This window comes from Tachysurus fulvidraco, chromosome 3, assembly GCF_022655615.1.
Source record: "Tachysurus fulvidraco isolate hzauxx_2018 chromosome 3, HZAU_PFXX_2.0, whole genome shotgun sequence".
NCBI lineage: Eukaryota > Metazoa > Chordata > Actinopteri > Siluriformes > Bagridae > Tachysurus > Tachysurus fulvidraco.
The window spans coordinates 26,471,097-26,498,177 of record NC_062520.1 but is presented as its reverse complement, the minus strand read 5'-3'; the positions used below and the strand labels follow the sequence as shown (position 1 = coordinate 26,498,177).

The window sequence follows — 27,081 nt, the reverse complement described above, 5'->3', positions numbered from 1 at the left end:
TGTGTGTGTGTGTGTGTGTGTGTGTGTGTGTGTGTGTGTGTGTGTGTGTGTGTGTACATGAATAGTCCAGGAAGGGATTTTTCAGTTTGTTTTTTTTTCTTTCTATATTTGGAAATGAGACAGTCAATTAACTTATAAAGTTAAATATCAATGACCTCTTTACTGCGCTCACCTCACCGAGGTACAGAAATCTGTCCGGCTCTCAGATCTCATTTTGCAGCTAATCTCATAAAGTACTCTGTGTCCTCTGTATACGATTCTGCAATCAGTTTTCATTTGGGTTTTATTTCTACTCTTGTAGTTTTAACATCCTGAGACATCATTAGAAAGCTAGCGTGAGGTAACGTATATACACTGCTGTAGGAAAATAACGACAAACACTACAGTAGCGTGTGTCCCAAGTGTGTGTGTGACGAGCACAGGGACGTCTCAATGATCACAGCAGCGGTTCTTACTTAAAGAAGAAATGAAGAGTGAAACCCTTAAAAAGCTTTTAGCACCCTTTTTTTTTTTTTTTTTACCAGAGTGTAAATACACACCTGACTCTCAGCAGACTCGAACAGATCTCGGAGGACATGAGCGCAAAACTTTATATAAGGCTTTGTTTTGTCAGTTGCTACAAAACATGCATTTGTGTGTGCAAGACGTCCTCGGGGACGTCCTCGTGGAGCTTAGGAAGGTCCTAGAGTAGGTAGGTCGTCTCTGTATGACTCAGAATATACAACAGAATGTGTCTTTGTTAAACAACCTCCGTTTGATAACCTCCCTGCCTCCGTATTTAAATCTTTCATAGCACAAAGTTATCAAAAGAGCAGGAGGTTTGTCTGGTTTCTCGCTCGCTCTCTCACTCTCAACAGCTGCAGCAAACACACAATGGCTTTAGTGTGCGAGTGTGTGTCGTTTCTCAGCAGGGCGGCTTGTATTTAGTGACAAAGTACACACAGTTTGTGTGTGTGGGTGTGAGAGAGAGATCAGCTATATTTAATGCTTCCAAAGAGAGTTTAAGGAGAATTAGAGGTTGTATTGTGGGTTCACTTTGAATCAAAGTGTATAGTGTTACATTTGTATTGTATTCAACTTTTATAGGCATGATATTAAACCGGTCATGCTGTCATACATGCAGAGTCACGCTGAAGCCATGCCTTTTATATGATGAGTTAAAGCTATGCAAAATATTGATGTGATCTCTCTCTCTCTCTCTCTCTTTCTCTCTCTCTAGTGTGTCTGGCTTCAGTGTCAGTCAAGGTGACTCCTAAAGTGGATGTGATTTTAGGAGAAACTGCCCGGCTGCCCTGCTCCTACAACACCACCGGGGCCATTGCCGTGGTCCAGTGGTTCATTGTAAGTGCTTTTTAATTCATTAAACATTTCTTTACCTTTTTTTTTTTTTTTTTATCTACTGCGTCTTTACAACTCAATATAATACATCATCTGTGTTTAGGCTAGGAAAATAAATCTAGTGTACTAAATGGGATGTAACTTTGTGTGTGTGTGTGTGTGTGTGTGTGTGTGTGTGTGTGTGTGTGTGTGTGTGTGTGTGTGTGTGTGTGCGTGTGTGTCCATATCCATTTATACAGTCAATAGTAAATAACGCTGATGACAATAACCCCCCCACACCCCCATCTCTCTCTCTCTCACACACACAGGAGTCTGCTGGCACACGGAAGCGTGTAGCTTTCAGGTCTTCCACAGACAGTGGCCTCGATAAAGACACACCGTTAACAGGCCGTGTAACCATGGAAACCAACAAGACCCTGGTCATCTCTCCAGTAAAGGTGATGGATGAAAGGAGCTTCTTCTGCCAGGTGGACGGTGGACCCGTGGGTACCTCAGAGGCTGAGACCAAACTCAATGTCTTCTGTAAGTTTTCCGTCACGTTCACTAATAACACAGACACACGCTGAGGCTGAGGCTGAGGCTGAGGCGCCGCTCTGATTGGTCAATTTTCAATTAAGGATACAATGGATTGAGTTCATTAAGATTACGGGAGTTGTTCAAAAACCTGACACCACCACCACCACCTAGTGTAGTCCCTGGTGTCTAGTTTATGGTCCCTGTCCATAGAGTAAATGGTATATGACACATAAGGGCCTGAGCTTCCTTAATTCAATTTATTAGCCTAATTAGCTGGTGAGAGGTCAGTTAAAACCATGAACATTGCGTATTTGACTTGAATTGATTATCACAGCTGTGTGATAAGTGTGTGTGTGTGTGTGTGTGTGTGTGTGTGTGTGTGTTAGGGGGGTTGAATGAATGCTAATGACTTGATCTTAAAAAAACAACTTCTTGTCACATCCAAGCCATCAAACCTCTCAGTCAGATCTATAGAAACGTGTTAGACCCATTTAGAAATGTCCAGCGGGGACAGGATACTAAAGACTTTTAATAGGAAGGTTTAACCTTTTTTGTTTTTTTTTTCCTTTTGTGCCAAACATCAATACCCCGAAGCAGAACATTTGACCTGAGGTTACTCCAGAGACTGTATTACACTATATTTCACCACACTGTCTCCAAGCCTCCAGGCCTGAATGTTCCAGATTCATGAAAATGGTCAATATGTCAAAAATCCACTTTATTTATGTCGGTATACAGAACAATTAATGTGTGTTTTATCTAAACCTGTATACACTGTTCCATGCGTGTACAAATGCATGTATTCATTACGACAACGGATTACAGGATATATCGCTCTTTGCGTACACGGGCTGTTCCTGGCCAGACGGACCAGAGAGAGCCGTAATTGCTTTAATGATCGTGAATGACTCTCCTCCCCAGAGAGCACTGACTCATGCTGCTGAGCTAATGGCTAATGGTGCAGGGAAATGAGCTCGGGGAGAAACAGGAGGTCGTAGTAGCGTATAATGCGGCTCCAAAATACCCAGATGCTTTTCTGATGTTCTCTTACTATCATCTTAATCATCTTAAACTACTTTCTAGCCCTGGATAAATGGCCGATTTAACAATTATTTTCTAACCCAGTTACAGAGAGTTAGTTATCTTCAAGAGGGTACAAGAATGGAACATTATAGCGCTCAAATTTGGCAAAATGGCAAAGGGCTAATGATAAATTGCAGACGGAGCTGCAGAACATAACATCATCGGTCATCTTGGGTGATATACTGTAACAACCAAAATGTTCAATGTCTGAGTCTGGTTCCTCTCAGGGCTTCTTTCTCATGTCATCTCAGGGAGTTTCTCTCACCTTCTCCTCAGGCTTGCTCAGTAGGGATAGATGTTAGAGATGAACTAAGTTTAATTTCAAACTTCTTTAACATTACTTTGAGAAAATCTCCATTGTAAAAAGTAATTTCTCTCTCTCTCCCTCTCTCTCTCTCTCTCCCTCTCTCTCACTCCCTCTCTCTCTCTCTCTCTGTCTCTCTCTCTCTCTCTCTCTCTCTCTCTCTCTCTCTCTCTCTCTCTGTCTGTCACCATGTCCCTCTGTCTCTCTCTCTCTCTCTCTCTCTCTCTCTCTCTCTCTCGATATGATAGAGAGAGAGAGAGCTCTATGTCACGCGCTCTCTCGATGAGTGCTATTCCGAGGAGAGAGATCTGACGAGATGACTCTCCTGCACTCAGTAGAGAGAGGAGAGAGAGAGAGAGGAGGGGAGAGATGAGAGGAAGGAGAGGGGAGAGAGGAGAGAAGAGAGAGAGAAGAGAGAGAGATAGAGAGAGAGAGAGAGAGGGAGAGAGAGAGAGGGATGACGGGAAAAAGGGAAAGAGAGAGTAAAGAGAGAGATATAGAAAGAGAGAGAGGATAGAGAGAGATAGAGTATAGAGTCTGTAAAAGTAGGGATACATATAAATACAGATATAAAGGATATACCGATATAATATATATATATATGTATGAAAAATGCTATATATATATATATATATAGAGCAGAGAGAGATATATGATATATATATATACTATATATATCTATATGTATGTAAAAATGAAATATCTATCTTAAATATATATATAATGATATATATATATATATATATATATATGTGATGTAAAAATTCAAAAATAAGATATCATGTATGTAAACATGTAATATGTATATAGTAGTATGTCTGTATGTATGTATGTATGTATGTATGTAGGATGTATGTATATATATATCTATCTATATATATCTATATATATCTCTATATATATGTTGTAGTGTAAATACTGTCGATATCTATCTATATCTCTATCTCTGTAAAAATGTAACTCTGTATATATATATATATAATCTATATATATATATATATATATATATATATCTATATCTTAGATCTGTCAGTAACATGTCTCTCTGTCACTATTCTCTCTGGTACGCTGTCTCGCTCTCGCGCTCGATCTACGCTCTCTCCTCGCTCTCTCTCTGCTCTATTCTCTCGTACGCGATCTCTCTCTCTCTCTCTCTCTCTCTCTCTCTCTCTCAGTTGCTCCAGAAAAGCCAGTGGTGTCTGATAACAAACGAAGCATTCCTTTAAGCCAAGATAACCCCACAGCACATCAGGTAGGTTTTGTCATGTCTCTAGATTTCACGGTACAGATTTTATATATATGTTATATCCATTATAACTGGAAAAAAATAATAATTTTACACTGTAATGTGGTGTCATGTTCAGGTGGGCAAATGTATCAGCAGCAACAGTTACCCGGAGCCTCGTATCATCTGGTTTAAAGACTCCGAACCACTGCCTAATTCGGGTCCTAAAGGGAGTGAGTAATGAATTCTCTTACATCAGCTAAAACTGAACTGAATGGAAAACTAGTAAAGGCGTAGCATTCTTTACATAATCGTCTGTGGAACGTTTGTACGTCTTGACCAGGGGACGGCAAGTGGCTCTTTCACCCCTCTGCTGCGGCTCCCTGTAGATTTGGAAAAAAGTGTAATTCTAAATTCTAAGATCATGATGATATTAAATGATGATATTATATTATGATATTATATTAAGATTATGATGATAACATTAAAATAAACGTGTTTAATTTTTTTTGTCGCTCAAAATATGCGTAAATTTTGACGTCATGAATACGAAGAGGACTCGATTAGACATCGAACATTTTATTTGAAAGTAAGCTTCGACCCAGCGTCTTTTTTGTTAAAGTTAGTTCAAACTGTTCAAAATATTTTTGTTTGCCTGCAGAAATAAAATTTCGTTTACTCTGTAGCAGTTCATTGATTTCATAAATGCAACACACTACAGTTATTTCTATACTTTCCATAAAGGTTAAAAACAATATGCAGTGTTCTCTTTCTTTTAGATGTCAAATGGGTTTTGTGGCTCCCTGTGTTTTTTTTTTCTGTGTCCACTGTTTAAATGTTTTTTCTGTGTCCACTGTTTAAATGTTTTTTCTGTGTCCACTGTTTGAATGTTTTTTCTGTGTCCACTGTTTAAATGTTTTTTTCTGTGTCCACCGTTTAAATGTTTTTGCAACGTTACCCGAAATGTTATTTTTCTAACCTTTTTTCTAACCTCGTGGGAACCTGTTAGCTGCACCTTCAAATACGATTCAATTTGTCTCTTTCTTTCAGAGGTCTACATGGTCCCGGGTGTGGTGAAGGAGTCCTCAGGTCTCTACACAGTTATGAGCACTCTGTACCTCCAACCCGAGAAGAAGGACACCAAGTCAGTGTTCCACTGCACCGTAGAGTACCGCATGCCGAACGACGAGATCAAAGAGGAGAACTCTGAACATTTTAACCTCACCCTGCTCTGTGAGTCACACACTCATGCATGAACACACTGTGAAACGCTCCACGATCATGTTCATCATCTCACTCTGTTCTCCTACCGCCAGACCCGGCCGAGGACGTGTTCTTCAGATTGTTGAACACGACACCCATCAAAGAGGGAGATGAGGTTCAGATGAAATGCGAGACAGACGGGAACCCTCAGCCTCAGTTCGAGTTCTCCAAAGAGGTCACGGCTCTTTTTCTACCAGTTGCACCCTGCTCCTTCATATGGCTTCTCTTTTTACTGTCACTCATTCTTTGTCTCTTATCCATGCAGGACTTTACACAAACGAGTAGCACAGGATTATTAATTCTGCGCAATGTCACACGCAGCGATGCAGGTACCTACAAATGTTATGCGATGGACTTTGATGCTGGGGATATTCCCCTGGAAAAGACCGTCACCCTCGACGTGCACCGTGAGTCAGAGATTCCGATTTTTATCAGAAGTTAACATTTTTTGTGAATTTAATTATGTTCTTTGTTTAGATACAATTACACTTAGTACCCTAGTAAAGAGTTCAGTTAATGTAATAGGTCCATTTTGTCAGCAACTAACAAACAGAATTCTGGCTACGCAACAAAATGATCCAGTCCAAGCGTTCAGAACCTTAATGAAAGCAAATCTTTTATTTTCGTCTCTCTCAGATCTGGACACAGTGTCTGTGGTGCCAGCCGGCCCTTTGATGATTAATAAAGGTGAGCCCATTGAGCTTCAATGCAAGACCAGGTCTTCTGATGAGTACACCATCTCATGGATGAAGGCAAGTCATAAATCCCTCCATCCTTTCTTCTTTATTTTCCATTTTCATGACGATCATCATTATGATTTCCGGTATGAACACTGTGATGATGATGATGGTGTGTGTGTGTGTGTGTGTGTGTGTGTGTGTGTGTGTGTGTGTGTGTGTGTGTGTGTGTGTAGGATGGCAAGCAGCTGTCTCAGAAGGGGTCCCTGTCCCTGCAGTCTGCAAGTCTGGATAATGCTGGCGAGTATGTGTGTGTTGCATCAGTCTTCTCAGTGCCAGGCCTGCAGAAGCAAGCTAATGTCACAGTAATCGTCTCAGGTGAACACCCCCCCCACACACACACACACACGTACACACACGCACACACACATACACACACGCACGCACACACACAAACACACACACACATACACACACATACACACACGCACACACACATACACACACACACACATACACACACATACACACACGCACACACATGAACACACACACATACACACACACACACACACACACACACACACATACACACACGCACACACATGAACACACACACACACACGCACACACACATACACACACGCACACACATGAACACACACACATACACACACACGCACACGCACACACATGAACACACACACATACACACACGCACACACCATCCACGCAGAGATACATATGTATAACACACACACACATTAACACACACACACATGAAACACACACAAACATAAACACACAAACCATGACACCACACGCACACAAATGAACACACACACATACACACACGCACACACACACACCCACACTCACATCCCACACAACACACACTCACATACACACACACACACATTTACACACACACACACACATACACACACACACAAACACATAAAAACACACAAACACACACACCACCACACACACACAAACACACACGAACATACAAACACACACACTCACATTACACACACACATACACCACACAGCACATGAACACACACATACACACCACATAAAAAACATACCACACACACACACACACAAAAATAACACACACACATACACACACATACACACACATACACACCCACACACACACACACATACACACACATACACACACACACACACACACACACACACACACACACACACACACACACACACACACACACACACACACACAATTATATATACAGTATACATGCATATCCACACCCATAAACAACCCACTATAAACAATTCATTGATGCTAGTCAGTCTATAACACTTGTTCTTGGACTGGGGAAGGAAGTCGTAGTCCCTGGAGGAAACCTCGTGAGGAACGGCAAGTCGGTATCGAAGCCCCAACACCAAAGGAGTGAGGCAAACAACTCAAGCCACACCCTAAAACCATTACTATAAGTTATAACCAAAACAGATAGTAATTATAGCAAATAATATCTCCACATCTCCTCAACGAGAAGTGTTCCAACCCCAAAGTAATGACATGATAACTTTTGACGAGGATAACTCAAGGGTGTGAGATCTTATCTGGAAAGGGTCAGTTTTGGTGCAGGTTTTCATCCCAAACCAGCAGTAGCCACACCTGAGTCTATTGCAACCAAGTGACAGACACCGGGCCTTTTTGTGGATAAGACCAGACACTTCAGGGAGAACTGATGGGGAGAACTGAAGCTGACTGTTATACGTTTCTACTGCTGAAGAAACTCAGAAGTCAGATCGATAGTCTGTGTGTATTAGTTTCACGATTAAAACAAAAACAAACAACATTGAAGTGTGTTTCAAATAGTCATTAAAATCAATCCGAGCTGAGCCTCGTGTCGCGTTCAGCCCCCTCTCGTAAGCTCCTGTTTCTGTCTGGCACAGGATGTGACGGCGTGATCTCGTGCTTTTTTTTGTCAGCAAACAGAACAGTTATGTTTACACCATTTTTTTTTTCAGGTCTGGGGATATCACCAACCCCTAACTGATCATTATTTCTGAATTCCTCTCTGCTACTTCAGAGGCTTGTAACGTCTAATTAGTAGTCGCGCTAAAGCTTGTGTTTTATTTAGGGTGCAGTGTCATTTTATTTGTTCCATAAATCCTGTCGATCCTGTATAATTATAGATCTCGCCTAAGTTCCAGGTGCAGCCTTTCGTGGGGTTTTTCATCACGACGGAATAATCCAGCGAGATTTCTTATGTCACAGATCCTTACAGGGAAGCTTTTTTTTTTTTTTTGGATTAGGATCAGGTCATAGCTGTGGTGTATGGAGTGCTTACCTTTCCCATGCTACTGAGACAGAACAATACACACTTAGCATGTGTATTAAGGTTGTAGCTTGTATGGACAACGGATGGGATGGGTCTGGGCTAGCTCTGATCTTTACGTCTCTTTCCTCAGCCAAATCTGATAACAACAACACAGCAGAGGAAACGTGTGTCATATTTGATATGTTTGTGTATGAAGGTGGACGTATTTGGAGAGGTCCTGAGCGGTTGTCAGTTATTAACGATTCCATTAGCTTCCATTAGCTGATATGAAATTGCGCAATAAGTGACGGCTTGAGGAAAGAAGAACAAACGCACTTCTCCACATGCAGGACTTAAATCTGTGTAAACGCGCTCGGATTTCTAATCAAACCCAATCTTTTCTGTCTCCTTGTTATATTTTATTACTGCTTTTAAGTGCTAATGTCACTGACCTGATGTACAGAATTCTTAAAAATGTTGAATTGGTTCTCTTGAAGCTTGAACTTGTGGCATAAAAGGTTGTAAAAATATATATATGATATGCTATATATAATTATATTCTAGAGGCTGTCGCTACTACTCTCTATCTAGCTCTCTCATGTCTCTATTCCTCTCTTCTCTCGTCTATCTCTCGTATCTCTATCTATCGTCTAGCCGCTTATCTCCCTCGAGAGAGAGAGAGAGAGAAGGACGAGAGAGAGAGAGGAGAGAGAGAGAGAGGGAGAAAGGAGAGAGAGAGAGAGAAAGAGGAGAGAGAGAGAGAGGAGAGAGAGAGAGGGAGAAAGGAGAGAGAGAAGGACGAGAGAGAGAGAGAAAGAGGAGAGAAAGAGGGGGAAAGGAGAGAGTAGGGAGAGAGAGACGGAAGACAAGAGCACAGGAGTGAGAGAGAGGGGAGAAGAGAGGTAGGATAGAAAGAGAGAGAGGAGAGGAGAGACGAGAGGAGAGTGTAGAGAGGGAGGAGAGAGAGAGGAAGACAAGAGCAAGGAGGGAGAGAGAGAGAGAGGAGACGAGAGAGCGGAGCAAGAGATCGAGGAGCGATTATGGGAATAGAGCTACGATAGATAGATAGAATACTATCTCTATCTATCCGCTCTATATTAGATCCTCTCTCTCAGAGCTCTCGAGCCCTATATATCTCTCTCTCTCTCTCTCTCTCTTTTTCTCTCTCTCTCTCTCTCTCTCTCTTTCTCTCTCTCTCCCTCCTTCCTCTGTAGGTAAGCCCGAGATTGATGAGCCCAAGATAGCAGGAGTTGCAAAGCAGGGAGATATGGTCACTCTCGAGTGTTCTGCTCAAGGCTATCCTGCTCCACAGTTCACCTGGACACCCTCTGGCAAGGAGGTGTGTGTGTGTGTGTGTGTGTGTGTGTGTGTGTGTGTGTGTGTGTGTGTGTGTGTGTGTGTGTGTGTGTGTGTGTGTGTGTCTCATTACTCGTCATATGAGAGCACATCTGCACAATCGACCATGATCTCAATTCATTTTCTAGGCCTATCATTTCAATTACCGAGCAGTTATGCAAATATTAGTGCTGTAATACTCTAATCTGATTGGTCAGAAGGTCTGTAATGCAAATTACAAATATATATGTGATGTTGAATAGTCAAATTATTATAGTGATAGCTGAAGCACAGGTGCTTTCAGTAAGGAGCTGTTAGTAAGTTTTAAAAGGACAAGCTTTTGTTGTTCCCGAGAGGCAGAAGTTAATGGGAGGAAATACACGAGGGAAATGACTGTTTATGGCTGTAAGGGTTAGCAGCGAACTAACTCACATTCCATTACATACATACAGCAGTCCAGAGGTACAACATATCGCATATTAATAAAAGAAACATTGTAATAGTTGATGAATAACTTTTCCCGGCTTCGATTTTCTAATAACTGCGTCATTGTATTGTATATAAAATTGTATTGTATATTGTATTGTATATAAAAGCAGTTACATTGAAATATATCTTTAAATTCCTTTCTCTCCTTTTCTTTCCCTGTGTGTGTTTTGTGTGTGCACGTGTGTGTGTGTGCATATGTGTTTATACATCTGCGTGTGTGTCGCGTGTGTGTGTGTGTTTGCTTGCACATATGTGTGCGTGTATGCACGTATGTGTACATCTGTGTGTTCGCATCCCTGTGTGTTTTTGTACTGTACGTATGTGTGCGTGTTCTTTTGTGTATGTGCGTGTGTGTTACCATGTGTGTGTGCATATGTGTTTATACTTCTGCGTGTGTGTATTTGCATGTGTGTTTGCCCATATGTGTACATGTGTGTGTTCACGTGTGTGTGTGTGTGTGTGTGTGTGCATATGTGTTTATACTTCTGCGTGTGTGTGTTTGCATGTGTGTGTGTGTGTTTGCCCATATGTGTACATGTATGTGTTCACATGTATATGTGTGTATGTGCGTATGTTTTCATGTGTGTTTATATGTGTATGTGTTTGCTTGCACCTGAATGTGTGTACATGTGTGTGTTCGCGTGTGTGTGTCTGTACGTGTGTGTGTGTGTGTTTGTGTGTTTACAGTCAGTAGCAATAAATGGTAATAAGTTCACCAGTACAGTCACCCTGGAGGCCTCAGCTGCTGTTCTGAAAGACGGAGTCACCTGTGAGGCAAACAACATGCACGGCACAGACAGCAAGATGTTCATGGTCGAAATCCACTCAAGTAGGTTCTTTTTTTTTTTAACCTCATCTACGTAATGTAAAACTCTTACATTCTAAGATCTAAAGTTACCTTCTCCTTTTCTTCTACAGGCAACGAAGTCGGTTCAAACGATGCACAAGGTAGACAACTGAACCTGCTCTCTGTCCTCTTCTCCTCCTTTTCTGGACTTTGCCTTCTCCATACCCTGTAGCCTAGCTCTTCCAGCACTGTACATTGTATATTGAGTATTGCTAACAGAACCACTGTGTATATTGTATATTGTATTACGTTTCCGTCTTTGTACGATGTCCGACCTTCCGAATTTTTTCCTGCTTGGGGACAATAAAGAATTTGGTTCTATTCTTCTCTCCTCTCCATCCTTCTTGTCACTGCTCGGGGTGTTACCTTTCCTACTCGTTTCTTCCTCCTCATGTCTGCTAGCGTGTGTGTGAGTGTGTCACTGTGGTGTTTGCGTCTTATCATGGTGGTGGGCTTGTCACATACAGTATATGTGAGTACTTTTTCAATGTCACTGGGGTTATGTCTATGCTTGCGGTTTCTGCCATGGAACTCAATGCTTTCTCTTCTTACATTGCTGCTCAAAGGAAGTCCAGTGTTTGCAACAGGTCTGTATGCTTGTATACTGTGTGTGTGTGTGTGTGTGTGTGTGTGTGTGTGTGTGTGTGTGTGTGTGTGTGTGTGTGTGTGTGTGTGTGTGTGTGTGTGTGATAGCTCAGTTAAGGGCGTTAACCTCTTTTTGTCTTCATTTCTCATGTGACACAATGCCAATGGCACTTAATAGTAAAACAATCCCTTATGTTCTTCCTTGTTTACTTCCCACCGTTGCTGCTACACCCACCTCCTCTCCACCTCCGACTCATCCTTGTCCTTCTCATCATCTATCAAAAACCCTCCTCCTCTTCTCCTTTCTCTCTTTCTTCACGTTTCCTCTTTCATTACTTGCATTCACTTATCATCAACAATTTTTTCCCTTCCCTCTTCTCCACCATTCTACTCTCTCTCTCTCTCTCTCTCTCTCTCTCTCTCTCTCTCTCTCTCTCTCTCTTTCTCTGTTATTCTCTGTGTTGTGTGCTTCTAGCTGAGGGTCAGGAGGGTGGCTCGAAAGGAGTGGTGGTAGCAGTGTTGGGGTGTGTCCTGCTGTTGCTCCTGCTGGTGGCTCTTCTTTATTTCTTCAGTAAGAAGGGCAGGATGTCTTGCCGCAAGAAAGAGAAGAAAGAAGTGTGAGTATCTAAAGGGGAACCGAGCGAGACGTCATTTCATCGTTTAAAGACACTTAAGGTTATTATGTCGCTTTAACCGCTGGACAGTGTGATATGATACACTTAGATTACAAATCTCAATCTAGAACCAATGCCACCCCGGATGGGTATCTGTGACATTTCCCATCACAAAAATACCCCAAGGAGATTACGAGCTCTCTGAATTGGTGTGACATCATCTCCCACACGATGCTAGTGTTAACAGTAAATAACAGACGCAGCAGTAGCAACAAAGAAGGAAAGGTCAAAGCATGAATGACCAACCAAGTACAACGTCCCCGACTTAGCATTCGCATCTAACACATGATTTCGTTTCCCCACCCACACACGTCGGATCTGACAATATTGCCACATATCTCTGAACACACCTCTGTTAAAACTCGTGTGAGGCCCGAAATAATTAACCTACACCCGCCTCAAACGAAGAAAAGTGCGCTGTCACTCAACTCTGCATCGCATTTCATTCTAGGGATCAGTAGTCAGTGTGCTGTACAGTACATATTCATGTCAAGAAGACTATTTTATTTTAGCTTTTGCTGAAAGTGCTATGCTGAGTGATGTGTAGGTACAGTATGAGAGAGGTCCCAGCAACAGGACTGCAGTCAGGATTGTGTTCCTTTCACAATGTTGTCATTGTTTATCGTCAAACCCGCCACAATCACATCTCTATAAATATGACATAAATCCTGTAGCACAAGGAACCTGCATAGCCATTTATCAGACTTACACTAAATACCCAAGACACTATGGTGGGAATTTCTAATCTAAAGATGTTTATAAGGCTTTGTCCTTCTATGCTTTTACCTTGTGTCTGTAGTAACTAGAGCCCGACATTGTCATTGGTTGTTTTCTTAAAGATTATGACAAGGGCAGTAAGGACTGGACAGCTTTTCACATGTGGAGATCAGAGGCAGAGAAAAGGTTGAGAAAATCACAATCTGCCCCAAAGAGATTAGAAATTTCTACCACAACACACACACACACACACACACACACCACCATCACACCCACAGGTGCTTCTTTTCCAAACTCTTGCCACAATTTCATAGTTCTTTGAATGACTAGTCCTAGAATTACAATTTTCCATCCCTGTACTAAGCATGACAATGCCCCTGTGCACAAGCAAGCTCCTTGAACATACGGCTTGTCAAGGATGACATAGAGGAACTCCTGCTTAGAGCACCTCAAACTGACTGAATGAACTGGAACACTGACTGCACCCCAGGTCTCCTCGTCTAACATCAGCGCCTAACCTCAGTAATACTCTTTTATAGCGGAAAGCTTTCCCTGAAGAGTGGAGCTTATTATAATCGTTATGTTCAACCAGCGCATATGGGTGTGATAGTCAAGTGTCCAAAAAAGAAAATCAGATTCAGGTTCTTATCATGTCAGAAGATTTGATCTGTGTCACTTCAGTCAGGTAACGTAAAAATAGAGCCAAACACTACTACTGAAGATGACAACCATCGGTAGCTATTATTTATTGGCATGTAGAGACCAATTTAAAGACCATATAAAGCAGCTTCACCCGTATGTCTCTGATGGGTACTATCGGTACTGTACTTCCTGCCATATTTACGATCCAGATTCCACACGAACATCTCTGTAGTATTCACGAATTGTGACATTTACAGTGTTTATCGTCACACACGAGTCATTAGAGTCCTAATCATTTCCCAAACCGACTGAGAAAAATGCTGACATTCCCAAATGCTTTGTCTCGTCCGCACTATTATTTTGCCTTTGTGCTGTTTATAGAAAAAGGACTTTGTGGCTACATCAGTAGCCTCATTGATCGGTTAGTCGGTGCTCAGAGTACTTATCTGTCAGGTATTTGTTCCATTTGAACACACCATTATTTATAGTGTCGGTCACTTAGCGATGGAAACAACAATCAAATGAGGGATGCCATATTTGACACCACACTGTCTAGCGGGACAATGCTTTTACTGTGCAGTTAATGTCGTAAGTGTTACAAATATAGGTAATGATGGGATGATATATCTTTATCTATCTAGCTAGCTAGCTACGATGCGGCTATGAGGAACGCCTCACAGGAACCTATTCTCTAAATACTAGCACTGCAAATAATGATGTTTTGAAACTCTAGGAATAAATCTAGGAATTCTAGTTAAAAATAAAATCTAAGGAGAAATAATACACAAGGATTAGTTGTTACTAGAACTATTGCTATAATCACTATACAGGAGGTACAGGAGGCAGGACAGGACAGATAACAGGAAGGAGTTCATGGGAGTGGGTAGAACCTTGTATGGCAGGAGTAGAAGAAGTAAAGTAGATAAATGCAGATGTCAGAGATTTAGTCAAATAGTCAAGGTCACATACTTATGTAGCAGTGTTGTAGTAGTTTCCCTATAATATACTTTAATGGGCAAGTTGTGGCCTAATGGTTAGAGAGTCTGACTCGTAATCCTAAGGTTGTGGGTTCGAGTCTCGGGAAAGCCACGACTGAGGTGCCTTTGAGCAAGGCACCGAACTCCCCAACTGCTCCCCGGGCGCTGCAGCATAAATGGTTGCCCACTGCTCCGGGTGTGTGTTCACGGTATGTGTGTGTGTGTGTGTGTGTTCACTGCTGTGTGTGCACTTTGGATGGGTCAAATGTAGAGTATGCTTCACCATACTTAGCCGTATGTCACTTTACTTTAAGTTATGTTATGTTAATATCATAATGTTTATTAGCTTTCCACCCGTCATATGAGATTTACAGAGGATTTTGTTTCCACTTTGTCTTCTGCGTGAACCCCTTTGTGTGAACGTGCAGAGCATCCGGGGAGGTGAACAACGACATTGTGGTGGAGATGAAATCCAGCGAGAAGCCCAACGAGGGGTCAGGGCTGCTTAATAAAGAGCAGGTAAGAAGTTAAAGGTCAAAGTCCATAACTTTGTTAGAGTCATTTTGGTTGTTTACACGTCCTGTGCACCATGGTGTGTTGCCATGGGAACTGAAGTAACCATTGTATTCTTCTGTGCTTTCTTCTCCATTAGTGATATGAGAGAAGAATGTAGAGGAAGATAAATCATCTGTGGAATCGAAGAGCAGCAGGGGTGCTTGTGTGTGTGTGTGTGTGTGCGTGTGTGCGTGTGTGTGCGTGTGTGCGTGTGTGTGTGTGTGTGTGTTTTCCCAGAGTGAGGCACCATGCTGAAGCGGAGGAGACGATACATTTGAGCTGTAAATTTTGCTTAGGGTCGGGTTAGGGCAGGTAGACGGGGTTTGACACAGTGTTTGGGGTTAAAGATGGTGGGGTCAAACAATTTTTTAAATAAAAGTGCTCTTCTCTTTTATATTGAGGTGGGGTAAATTTCAAACCTTTTTTTTTTTTTTTCCTAAAGTGAGAAACCAATCACGCAAGTCACTGTCCACTGTCCACTGTCCACTGACTCTACAGACTAGCTGTGAAAAAGAAAGCAGTGGAAACTCAATCCAGCACCGGGCATTCTGTCAAATTTCTTTTCTATCCCAAAATTTCAGTCTTTTAATTAAATCACTGTGCCACTGGATTGATCTTTGGCCGGTGCACTCCTTTTTTCAACTTAGTCTGCATTAGACACTGCACTTACTGTCTGTTCTTCCCCAGTTCTTCCCCAGTGCACTAAAACCTGATGATCACGTTTAAAAACACTACTCGTAAGCACACACTTTGTCCTGTACAAACTGCTTGACTGTGGACTTGCATGCTACTGAACATAGCCTGTCTTTCTTCTTTCCCATCATTGTATGTATAGCCAAATGTTTGCTTTTTTTATATATATATCTGTATTACATGGTAACTTCTTATACAGCACTGCCAATACATCTGTAAAGTTTGAGCAAACCAAATACTTGGAGGTGCCATGGAGAAAGTGGGAAATACAAAGTCATGCTAATGAATGCTAACGAACGTTAATGAACGCTCTGACACGTACAGGACGGACAATGAGACGCTTGGGCTTTTTTGTTTAGCTTAGTTTTTTTTTTGTTTTATTTTGTTTTGAATAAAACCTAAACCAATTCTGTTCATTGTTCAGAGATGTTCAGAAAAAAAACATTTGTTTTGTTCTTGCAGGTTGTTTACTTTTTTAAACCATGTGTCCTTACAAAATAACTTATTGTTTGTCAACACTTTGGCCCAGCAAAAGAGTGTTTTTTGTTTGTTTCTTGTTGTTTTTGTTTTGTTTTGTTTTAAACCCAATGACCTTGCAAAACATCTTGTTTTTTATTCTTGGCCTCTTTCAACCCTGTGACCTTGATAAAATTTCTTGCTTTTAAGTTGGTTTTTGTTCTGTTTTTTGTTTTATATTTTTTAACCCTGTGACCTTATGAAACATTTTGAGTTTTGTTTTTCCTTCTTTAATTTTTTTCCGCGTCTGGGCGCCTCGGCGCAACCTAGACATGTGCGAACAGTTTGTTAGTTTGATTAAAAGTCTGGGGAGAGAAATTCAAACCTCTAATCTAACTAGATAATTAACCCATTTTTTCTGCTAGACATAAAACTGCAATTGGACCCAAATTAAAAGAGCTCACAGAGCACCGGTTCTGAGTCCAAAACAATGTGAACTTCTACTGACTCCCATCGATCCGTTTCTCAGAGGTTCTTTATTTGCATTTAGTTTACTGTCTATTCTCCAGCATCTCACTCGGTTCCAACTCCATGGCCCTGTACAAGAAAGGTTTAAGTAAGTAGTTAAGAGTCTCATCGATGACCGTAGATGGAAATGATAGAATTATGGCCGCAAACCTGCTTAAACTTTAACCAAAAATATTAAAGACTGTAAAGGTTTTGAATTCTCTGTTATATTAAGAGGCTTTATTGCCCCAAAGCTTGAGTCGTGTTACTGCTGTAACTGTAACGTCTGTCGATATTCTTTGATTGCGATCAAATGAATCTCACACACACACACACACACACACACACACACACACACACACACACACACACACACACACACACACACACACACACAGTGCTTCTTCTAGCAGAGTAAAGATGCTCTAAATGCTAACACGCGAGTTAACAGTAATTGGCTGGTTAGGGAAGTGTGTGTTTCTACTATATGTCTGAATATGAGCTAACTACTGAGTCTTGAGTGTACATATTATCCTGTGGTTTGGTATGAACTTGCTTCCATTAGCCACACACACACACACACACACACACACACACACACACACACACACACACGCATACAACACACATACACACAAACAAATACTCAATGCTTTTCTCAATATGTGTCAACTGTTCATCACGTTACATTACAAAATGTTCATATCCAACAAACTGAATGTTCTATTTTATATGTAAGTTTGATTTTATGTTTGATTTGATTTTTTTTCCCAGCTATAACTTCACGCCAATTTGTCACCATTTTTTTTATTTTATTTTTTTAATATTGTGAAAACAACATATTATTTGTGCATACTTTTTTGAAACAATGACGTTTGTGTTTAAACTACTGAATTATTGCTTTTGTTTTCTATCTGTCACGTTCACTGGTCTTGCAGGTCAGGTTTAGATATCTTGTTATGAATTATAAAGTATCGTGACTGCTTTCTTCTTTCTGATGTACAATTTGTGGTATTAGTTGTGTGATTTGTAGCCTGTTTCTTCCCCTTTTGTGGAACTGTGTAGACTTTATACTGATAAAAAGAAAAAAATCCCACACCTTTCCCGTGTCCTGTGTTAGATTCAGTTAATCATGGAAATGAGATATTGTCGGTCTTCAATGCAGGCAAACTCATGAGTATAGGATTTTTGCTACTTCTACTGTACATCAAACGCTCGCGTGATATAAAACACCCTGCTGCTTTATCTATCGAGGCATCTTGGACCGCAGAAATTAAGCTCTATATTATACCTTACGCAATACACATTCTTCTTCCGAGTCCTCCGGTGAGCAGACAACCTTGTTTTCACTTGCCTCAGCATGCCAAGTGACCATTAAGATATTGAAATACCTCTTGTTGAACCTACAGGGTGATTTGTAGCCTGGAGGAAGAGAGGAGAGAAGCAGTAAAAGGAGGAGGACAGATAAGGAGGAGGAGGACAGCAGAAGTACTCCTGAAACAAAAACAAATTAATTCAATGAGTCGATGAATTGGATGGCTTTTAAAAATAAATCACTGTGAGCAAAAAAAAAAGCTTTTCGGAAATTCCTAAAAGATACGGAGCGCTTTTTTTATGCTTGTCTTGGAAGCAAGCTGAATTATAGGGTATATGGACGTGTTCGTCGGACATTATGGCTTTTACTGAACTGAACAATGAAACTTTTAGGTGTGTATATTAGCACAAGGTCGAATTGGTGGGATTAATATGAACGATTTAGGGCAAACTTTTACACACCCGCTCGTATCTAAGTGGCTTAACTCCATAACACTCTGCTGGATCCTTGTCATATTTCCTCCAAATCTGAGAGACAATATGTACTAAGTCTACTTTTTTATTATAAATCATGTGCACATTTGTTACACTTACAGTACAGCTAGAGTTTTCATGCATCTTCTCAAACACTGATGGCGTATTCCAGTGAAAAACATCAGCCCAAGTGTAGGCCTTTACAATTTACCACATTTGGCAGGTGCCTTTTATCCAGAGCGACTTAACAGAGGTTTCTATCAATGAATACACTAATAATGTTTCACTATAGGTCACGAATTAAGAATACTATCAGTCTAAACTGCCCCATGGCTGGGCAGCATGACTCTACAGTCTGGACAAGACACAATTCAGCCCCAGCATCTATGTTTTCTGTTATGATCACTGCCACAAATCCACGTTAATCCACTTTTACACATTAATTAAATCATTGCTTTCTCAGTGAAGCATTTTGAAGCCATATTCGAAGATATCTGAGATAGATACTCTTAAGTCGGCGAACACTCGAACACGATCCAGATAATCACTGACCTTCCTTTCACCTGTCTTAACATTTATTTATAGTCATAATAAAAGCACTTCCTGTAACTAATTAAAACACCCATCACTCTCAGTGAACGTCTAGCCCTTTCATTTAGCCCACAGCATGTCTCCCATACCTGCCAAATGGGAGAAAAGAAAACAGCGAGAAGTGACGGAGCAAACTGATTATCTTTTCTGGCTGTTTAATCAGTTATAGCACATGAACACGGAGAGATGAAGAAGAAGAGTAACACTGTGTCCACACCTACAGCGACTCACCAGAGAGGGTTGATTTTTACAGTATGAGCTGGCAACCCCAGATGAAGACTTCGACAGGATGAAGACTTCGACGAGATGACTTGGACAGGAAGGGATTAGTGTCAAGTCTGTAATGAACTCAGAAATTATGCTGACCTCTTAGGAGCTCTTAGTTACTGTGTCACTCAAACAAGGATGAGGTTTGCTTCTTGCACCACCCACTGATTAACACTGTCACCTTGGCAACCTGCTATGAAGGTCTCCTTCCTCTTGCAGACTTTATAGTACAATGACTGGAGATTTGCAGATAAAACCACTCAATGTTGGAATGAAGCTTAAGTGTCAATCAATTCCACTCTAATAAATGAACCTTCTAGTTGTATTTTAAAAAGGGGGGGGGGTGTTGGAGATAAAGTGAGTTTGGCTCGAGCTAAGGTCGAAATTGTGATGGATTGATTCAGAGAGATAAATCAACACACTGATGTCACTCCATCTCACTGAATTCAGTATGATGCTGATCTCTCATTAGCGATAGTGATGGTTATTTTTGTGTGTGTGTGTGTGTGTGTGTGTGTGTGTGTGTGTGTGTGTGTGTGTGTGTGTGTGTGTGTGTGTGTGTGTGTGTGTTCAGGAAGGAGTCATAATCCGGATTGTAAATGGTGTCCTGTCTTCACCTGGGGGAAAAGGAAAAAACTGGAATGTCATGAAACATTACTGTGAGAAAAACAAGCTGTGAGGGACGAGCAAGCAGAAGCTACAAGTGATCAGAGCAATAGAAATGCAGTATGAAGCTAAAAGCTGTGTGTGTGTGTGTGTGTGTGTGTGTGTGTGTGTGTGTGTGTGTGTGTGTGTGTGTGTGTGTGTGTGTGTGTGTGTGTGTGTGTGTACACTACATCAGTGTATATCTTCAGACTGTGCTTCTAATGTGCTTTTATCTCCCAAACATTTACTATAATCAAGATACAGCATGTACATTCACCAGTGAAACCAAATCCCCATAAAATCCTTTCAGCTAAAAGGAAGAAAGATCATCACAAAGATTCGTAGGCTGACATGCGGATCGTTACAAAACACGGCACCAGCAATGCGCTGATTCATTTACGATGTTTGGTTAATTACAGTAGACTTTGTTTTCATTTCCATTCATATACGATGCACGCGCTGCCTTTGCTCTGCACTCTTTTTTTGCATTGCTTTGAGCACATTTATTCCTTTTTCTCGTGGGAATTGTGTGTGTGTGTGTGTTTGTGTGTGTGTGTGTGTGTGTAATGTGTGTTATGTGACACACTCAATTGGCTCTTCAGTGATGATCCCCCTCTAATGAGCATGTGACTGGAGCGTATGGCTCTCAGAGCTTCACAGCCAATTATGCAAATGAACTCATGCACATACAAAGACTCGGGCTGAATTAGTAAAGTTATATATGGCCGTCCCAATCTACGGTACATATACAGTAGGGTCTCGTTTCTTTTAATACATACAGTATAACCTTTTAAGTCATTCACTAATGAACCAAATTATACCCAAATTAAGCAAAACGGTGTGAAGATTCTGATGCTAATTTTAGCTGTTTACTTTATTGTGAAATCTAATCATAAAAAAATTAACCAAATTCATTACTTATATGCAAAGAATATACTTTTGCTTGCTTGGAATAAAAACCTACCCCTTATGACCAGACACTGTTGTCCTGAGTCAACTGTTCGAGATATCAGGCAGAAAGTTAAAAGTCCACCACAACTGTGTCTTTCAGTTGGACAGTGATCTTAATCATACCTAATAATCTAGGGTGTAATAAAAAGGCTTCAATAGAACAAAGTGAAAATAATGGATTGGCCGTCGAGGCAGAGTCGGGGTGACGTCTGGGACAGCGATACGGTATGTAGAATATTTAACAGCACACAATGCTATTCATTACAAAACTGTGTACTGGTTGGTGTTGCACTGATCATTGTCAATTATTGTACTTGACTGTTTCTCCACATTTGCACACATGAACTTAAACACACTGTTTAAGTTGATGTAGTTCTGTGTTTCTGTAGCACCATGGTGCTGGAGGAATGTTGCTTCATTTCACCATGAACTGCATCAAGTCAAGTCAAGAAACTTTTATTGTTGTTTTAACCGTATATAGCTGACGCAGTACATAGTGATACGAGACAACGCTTCTCAAGGTACACAGAGCTACATAGAACAACACACAGCTACATAGAACAACACAGCTACATAGAACAACACAGAGCTTAAGGACTCAAGTCCTAGCCACATAAAGTGCATCTGTGTAACCTGGCGCAAACAGTGCAAGACAAAAGACATTACACATAAGACAATACACAAAAGCAGCGATGACCAGTGTACGTACTGTATATTCTATAGTACATGTGCAGAATGTATCGGCTGTATGTGCTAAAATGACAATAAAAGCTTTTTGACTTGACCTCGGGGGGCACAGAGGCTTAGTGGTTAACACGTTCGTCTCACACCTCCAGGGTTGGGGGTTTGATTCCCACCTCCGCCTTGTGTGTGGAGTTTGCAAGTTCTCCCCGTGCCTTGGGGGTTTCCTCCGGGTACTCCGGTTTCCTCCCCCGGTCCAAAGACATGCATGGTAGGTTGATTGACATCTCTGTAAAATTGTCCATAGTGTGTGAGTGTGTGAGTGAATGAGAGTGTGTGTGTGCCCTGTGATTGGTTGGCACTCCGTCCAGGGTGTATCCTGCCTTGATGCCCAATGACGCCTGAGATAGGCACAGGCTCCCCGTGACCCAAGAAGTTCGGATAAAAGCGGTAGAAAATGAATGAATGAATGACTTGACTTCCTAAGGTGGCCAAAATAGCCAGTTTTAGAAGAATCCTCAAATTTAAAACTCAAACTTTTACCTTGTAGCCATCCAGTGTCTGTGAAAGCTTCCTTCAGTTAGAGGCTCAGAAGGAAAAGAGAGCTTAAGAGTGTCACAACCTTGACATAACTCACGTACCTTCCTCCACCTTATCATTGCTGTGTTTTTCCCCCTGCGCCGGATAACAGCTCTGCTCATTAGAAAGGACACCTGAACACTTCTGTTTCACACCAGACCCCTATAAACTATATGAAGTATTATAATTTAAAGTACAGTAGCTGGCTTTCAGATTGTATGAATCAATTAAATTCGATTCAGTTTATTTGTATAGCACTTTTAACAATTCCCCATTGTCTCAAAGCAGCTTTACAGAAGTATGGAAACAGAAAAGAGAGAAAAAGAAATAAATAACTAATAAGAATGAAATAAGAATAAAAATAAATAAATGAATATATACAATTTGAGTTTAAAATTAATTAAAAAAAAGATTAACTTAAAATTTATGATACTATATATCTATCCCTATCCCTCATGAGCAAGGAACGGAAAAGGCGGTGGTAAGGAAAATCTCCCTGAGATGATATGAGGAAGAAACCTTGAGAGGAAGCAGGTTCAGATCGGGAAGCCATCCTCATTTTGGTGACACTCTACAGTAAACAGTGTAAAAGTAAATAATGTCATTTCTACAACAGTTTATAATAGTGCAACCGAGAGCTCCTGAGGAACTAATGGGTCATCGTAAACTCGGAGTTCAGCACAGACCTGAATGCTGATAAAGACCAGACCATACAGCTGACTGACACAACATTGGTTCAGTAGAAGGCATGACAGTCTCCAGGCGGAATCATCCTTCATTTCAAATGTTTCACACGGCCTATAAATGCAACGCTTCAACCAGAGTAATTTTTTTTTTAAATAGTTTTTAAGATAAGAGTAAAAACATGCCTGGAAAATGACAAAATGGATAAAGCTAAATAAAAAAATTCATAATAAAAAATGTACTTTATAAGATCTAGTAAAAGCGTTATCTGATAGTTTATTCCCTGGCTCTTTATTGACCTACAGTACATGTAGCCTAGCATTAGCATGACCTGAGTGACAGGAAGGTTTGAAGTGATGGTACGTGTTGAATATATTTTTAAGTTTATATTTCAGGGGGGCTTAGTGGTTAGCACGTTCGCCTCACACCTCCAAGACCGGGGTTCGATTCCCGCCTCCGCCTTGTGTGTGTGGAGTTTGCATGTTCTCCCCGTGCCTCGGGGGTTTCCTCCGGGTACTCCGGTTTCCTCCCCCGGTCCAAAGACATGCATGGTAGGTTGATTGGCATCTCTGGGAAAATTGTCCGTAGTGTGTGAGTGAATGAGTGTGTGTGTGTGTGTGTGCCCTGCGATGGGTTGGCACTCCATCCAGGGTGTATCCTGCCTCAATGCCCGATGACGCCTGAGATAGGCACAGGCTCCCCAGTGACCCGAGTATATTTCATTGGCTCTGTACATGTACCTTGCACAATGACAATAAAGTTGAATCTAATCTAATATTTTTAACATTGCCTTGTCTGCACACACACACACACACACACACACACACACACACACACACACACACACACACACACACACACACACAAATATTTATTTCTTTTGCATGCGTTTTCATCACCCAACAATTAAAAAAAAACCTGTCAAGTTCTTTTAAGATATAGCGTATGGGTGTGTCTATGGGTATTTATTATGTATGTAGAATGTGTATAATACACTGCACAGATACTATCAGTGCCTGACTCCCATCAGATCCTGTGTAGGATTTTCCCATCAGTGACAATTCATCTGATAATCAACATTTTCTATCCTACAGAGGCATGCATTCACCATCCACATTAATGGGAACAGCTGAGGACCTGCTCATTTATGCAGTAATCAATCATGTAGCAGAAGCACAATGCATAAAATCATGCAGGTTGAGAGCTTCACTTAATGTTCACATCAGACATCAGAATGGAGAGAAAATCTGATCTCAGTTACAGACTGAATTGGATTGATGAAGATTAGAAAGGCTTCATTCTCCATCTTTCCAGTCAGTGTAAAAATGTGCCCAAGAGGTCTTTTGTTGTAGCCCATCCACCTCAAGGTTTGTGCTTTCTGCTTTTTTTTCTGCTCACCACAGCTGTAAAGAGTCATTACTGGAGTTACTAAAGACTTCCTGTCAGCTCAGACCAGTGAGATCTCTCATGAACAAAGTGTTTCAATCTGCAGGCTCTTTACCTACAGGATGTTTTTTGTCATTCACATCATTCTCTGTAAACTCTGTCGTGTGTAAAAAAAATCCCAGATCTAATCAAAATACTCACGGTTAAAGCAGAGGCTTTAAACCTATGTCTTGATGATTTTGTGCATTGTTCTCCTGCCACACGATTGGCTGACTGGATAACTACAGTGGGTGGTGTGTGTGTGTGTGTATATATCTATATATATATATATATATATATATATATATATATATATATATATATATATATATATATATAAGCCATGCCTGGTTCACCTTGAAATTCCATTTTTAATGGGTACAGTTGCTGTTTCTCAGCCATATTCTGCCAAATCTCCGAATCCTCTTTTGAATTCTTCCTAATTTAATGCCACTAAATTCATTTATGCCTTAATTCCCAATGTTTGCATGACTGTGAATTCTGGGCTAAACACACAGAGGTCAGACAAACTTAATACAGATTTTATACAGATATACTGCTTTAATTATTGTCTGAATGCCACCAAGACCTCAGCATAGTGCCATGTGGGCACATAGTAATGATACGCACAAGTTTCTCTAACATCGTATAAAGCATTAGGTCAGATTACATTAAAAAGAAAACAAAAAACAAAAAAAAACTAAGCTCTTAAATTACAACACTTTGGCTTAAATATGGATTGTATGCACTATTAATATACCTCCATCCCCTTCAACGGTAATGAATGATTCGATATTTGCTAAAGCGCTGCACAATGTTTGTTCTGCTTTTAATATCTTTCTTGTCATTACTTTTATTTCCAGTGGGAGGTTTTTCGCTCACAAACAAAATTATCCGGCTGTCCCGAGTGCCTGCTGATTTCAGCCATAATTTTGATGAGGGCAGAGAAAGGGGCCATTGTTGAGTGTCTATAACACGACTGACAAGAGGTTCGTCCAAACAAAAAGTAGCACTCTGGAATGGCTGAAAGATTTTCTTAAAGTAATTGTGCCTTAGTAACTTTAACACACACGTAAAGAAATGATCTCTGTAGGCCACGCCCACATCCAGATTAGAGGTAGCATATTTTATGCTAATCCCAGTAATTAAATGCTAATAATATTAGTAATAAGTAATGACAAACCAGGTTGTAATTCCCAGTGTTTGTTTAACATGAGTGTTGCTCATGTTTAAGTCATCCTCTTTCAAGCTCTGAATCAATACTTGAGTCACAAAGGGGTCCAGTGACTAACATAACTTCTCATAACTCTGTGTGTGTGTGTGTGTGTGTGTGTGTGTGTGTGTGTGTGTGTGTGTGTGTGTGTGTGTGTGTGTGTGTGTGTGTGTGTGTGTGTGTGTGTGTGTGTGTGTGTGTGTGTGTGTGTGTGTGTGTGTGAGTGCATGCTTGCCCTGGAGCGCATATCCATGCATTCCTTATTCTCTTTGCCAAACACTTGACAGGTATCTCAGGTAGTATTCTGTTGTTGTTGTTTTTTTATTATTATTATTTATTTATTTCCTTTTTTTTAGTGCATGACAAATACTTGGACACACACTGCACGTGTTTATGTAGAACAGGTAAAAAGCTAGCTTTAGTGGCTTTTATTTCATTTAGGGGTTTATTTCGGGTTTAGAAGTGGAGGGGTTCTTATTGATGTATTTCGGCTAATGCAATCTCTGTAGAAGGACAAAAATAAATCCATCAATACCTCTCTTCTTGTTTACTGCCAGAGCCCATATTGTATGATTTAAAATGGAGAGAGGTCAGCTCTTCTCAACTGCGCGTCTGCTGAAAGGCTGGGGGTTTTTTTTGGCTTACTGAAGGGAGGGTGGATGAAGTGTACAATAAATGTGTAACCTTGGCAACGTTAAAGACAGCATGTGGAGATGATCACGGCGAACTGAATCTGCTTATCTGGAAGCATTGATATTATTTGCTTTTGTTTTGATCTGGCAAAGTTCTCCATAAATCTAGAGCAATAATTAAAACGAATTTAAATGAATCTGACAAATGTGTATACATTCCCAAATGGCTAATGTGATTTTTTTTTTTTTATACTATGTTCATTAGAGTTAATTTTCCAAAATGAACACTGCCTACTTACAGCACATTTTATTTTGCTTGAGGTTTGTTTTGTTGCTACGTACTGTAGACAACAGTATAATTAGTGTGCAGTGTTTCATTTAAATAAATTACAGACTCAATGCAAACTGAAAGGCTGTTACGAACGCAGGCAAGATA

At 40.7% G+C, this 27,081-nt stretch overlaps 1 protein-coding gene across 3 annotated transcripts in view; it reads left to right on the top strand.

Moving 5' to 3' along the window:
* The window catches only part of bcam (basal cell adhesion molecule (Lutheran blood group)), a 50,702-nt gene extending 32,415 nt beyond the window's left edge, over positions 1 to 18,287 (top strand). For 2 of the 3 annotated variants that reach the window (XM_047811329.1, XM_047811331.1), the window contains exons 2-17: positions 1,220 to 1,341; positions 1,647 to 1,860; positions 4,417 to 4,493; positions 4,606 to 4,699; positions 5,517 to 5,699; positions 5,783 to 5,904; positions 5,995 to 6,136; positions 6,366 to 6,481; positions 6,643 to 6,784; positions 9,927 to 10,051; positions 11,224 to 11,365; positions 11,455 to 11,484; positions 11,950 to 11,970; positions 12,444 to 12,585; positions 15,407 to 15,497; positions 15,631 to 18,287. In XM_047811329.1, the coding sequence (XP_047667285.1) occupies positions 1,220 to 1,341; positions 1,647 to 1,860; positions 4,417 to 4,493; positions 4,606 to 4,699; positions 5,517 to 5,699; positions 5,783 to 5,904; positions 5,995 to 6,136; positions 6,366 to 6,481; positions 6,643 to 6,784; positions 9,927 to 10,051; positions 11,224 to 11,365; positions 11,455 to 11,484; positions 11,950 to 11,970; positions 12,444 to 12,585; positions 15,407 to 15,497; positions 15,631 to 15,633 (1,766 nt within the window). In that variant the 3' untranslated portion in view covers positions 15,634 to 18,287. The remainder of the gene's footprint in view (positions 1 to 1,219; positions 1,342 to 1,646; positions 1,861 to 4,416; positions 4,494 to 4,605; positions 4,700 to 5,516; positions 5,700 to 5,782; positions 5,905 to 5,994; positions 6,137 to 6,365; positions 6,482 to 6,642; positions 6,785 to 9,926; positions 10,052 to 11,223; positions 11,366 to 11,454; positions 11,485 to 11,949; positions 11,971 to 12,443; positions 12,586 to 15,406; positions 15,498 to 15,630) is intronic. The other variant, XM_047811330.1, reaches the window with a different exon arrangement.
* Positions 18,288 to 27,081: the final 8,794 nt, after the last annotated feature.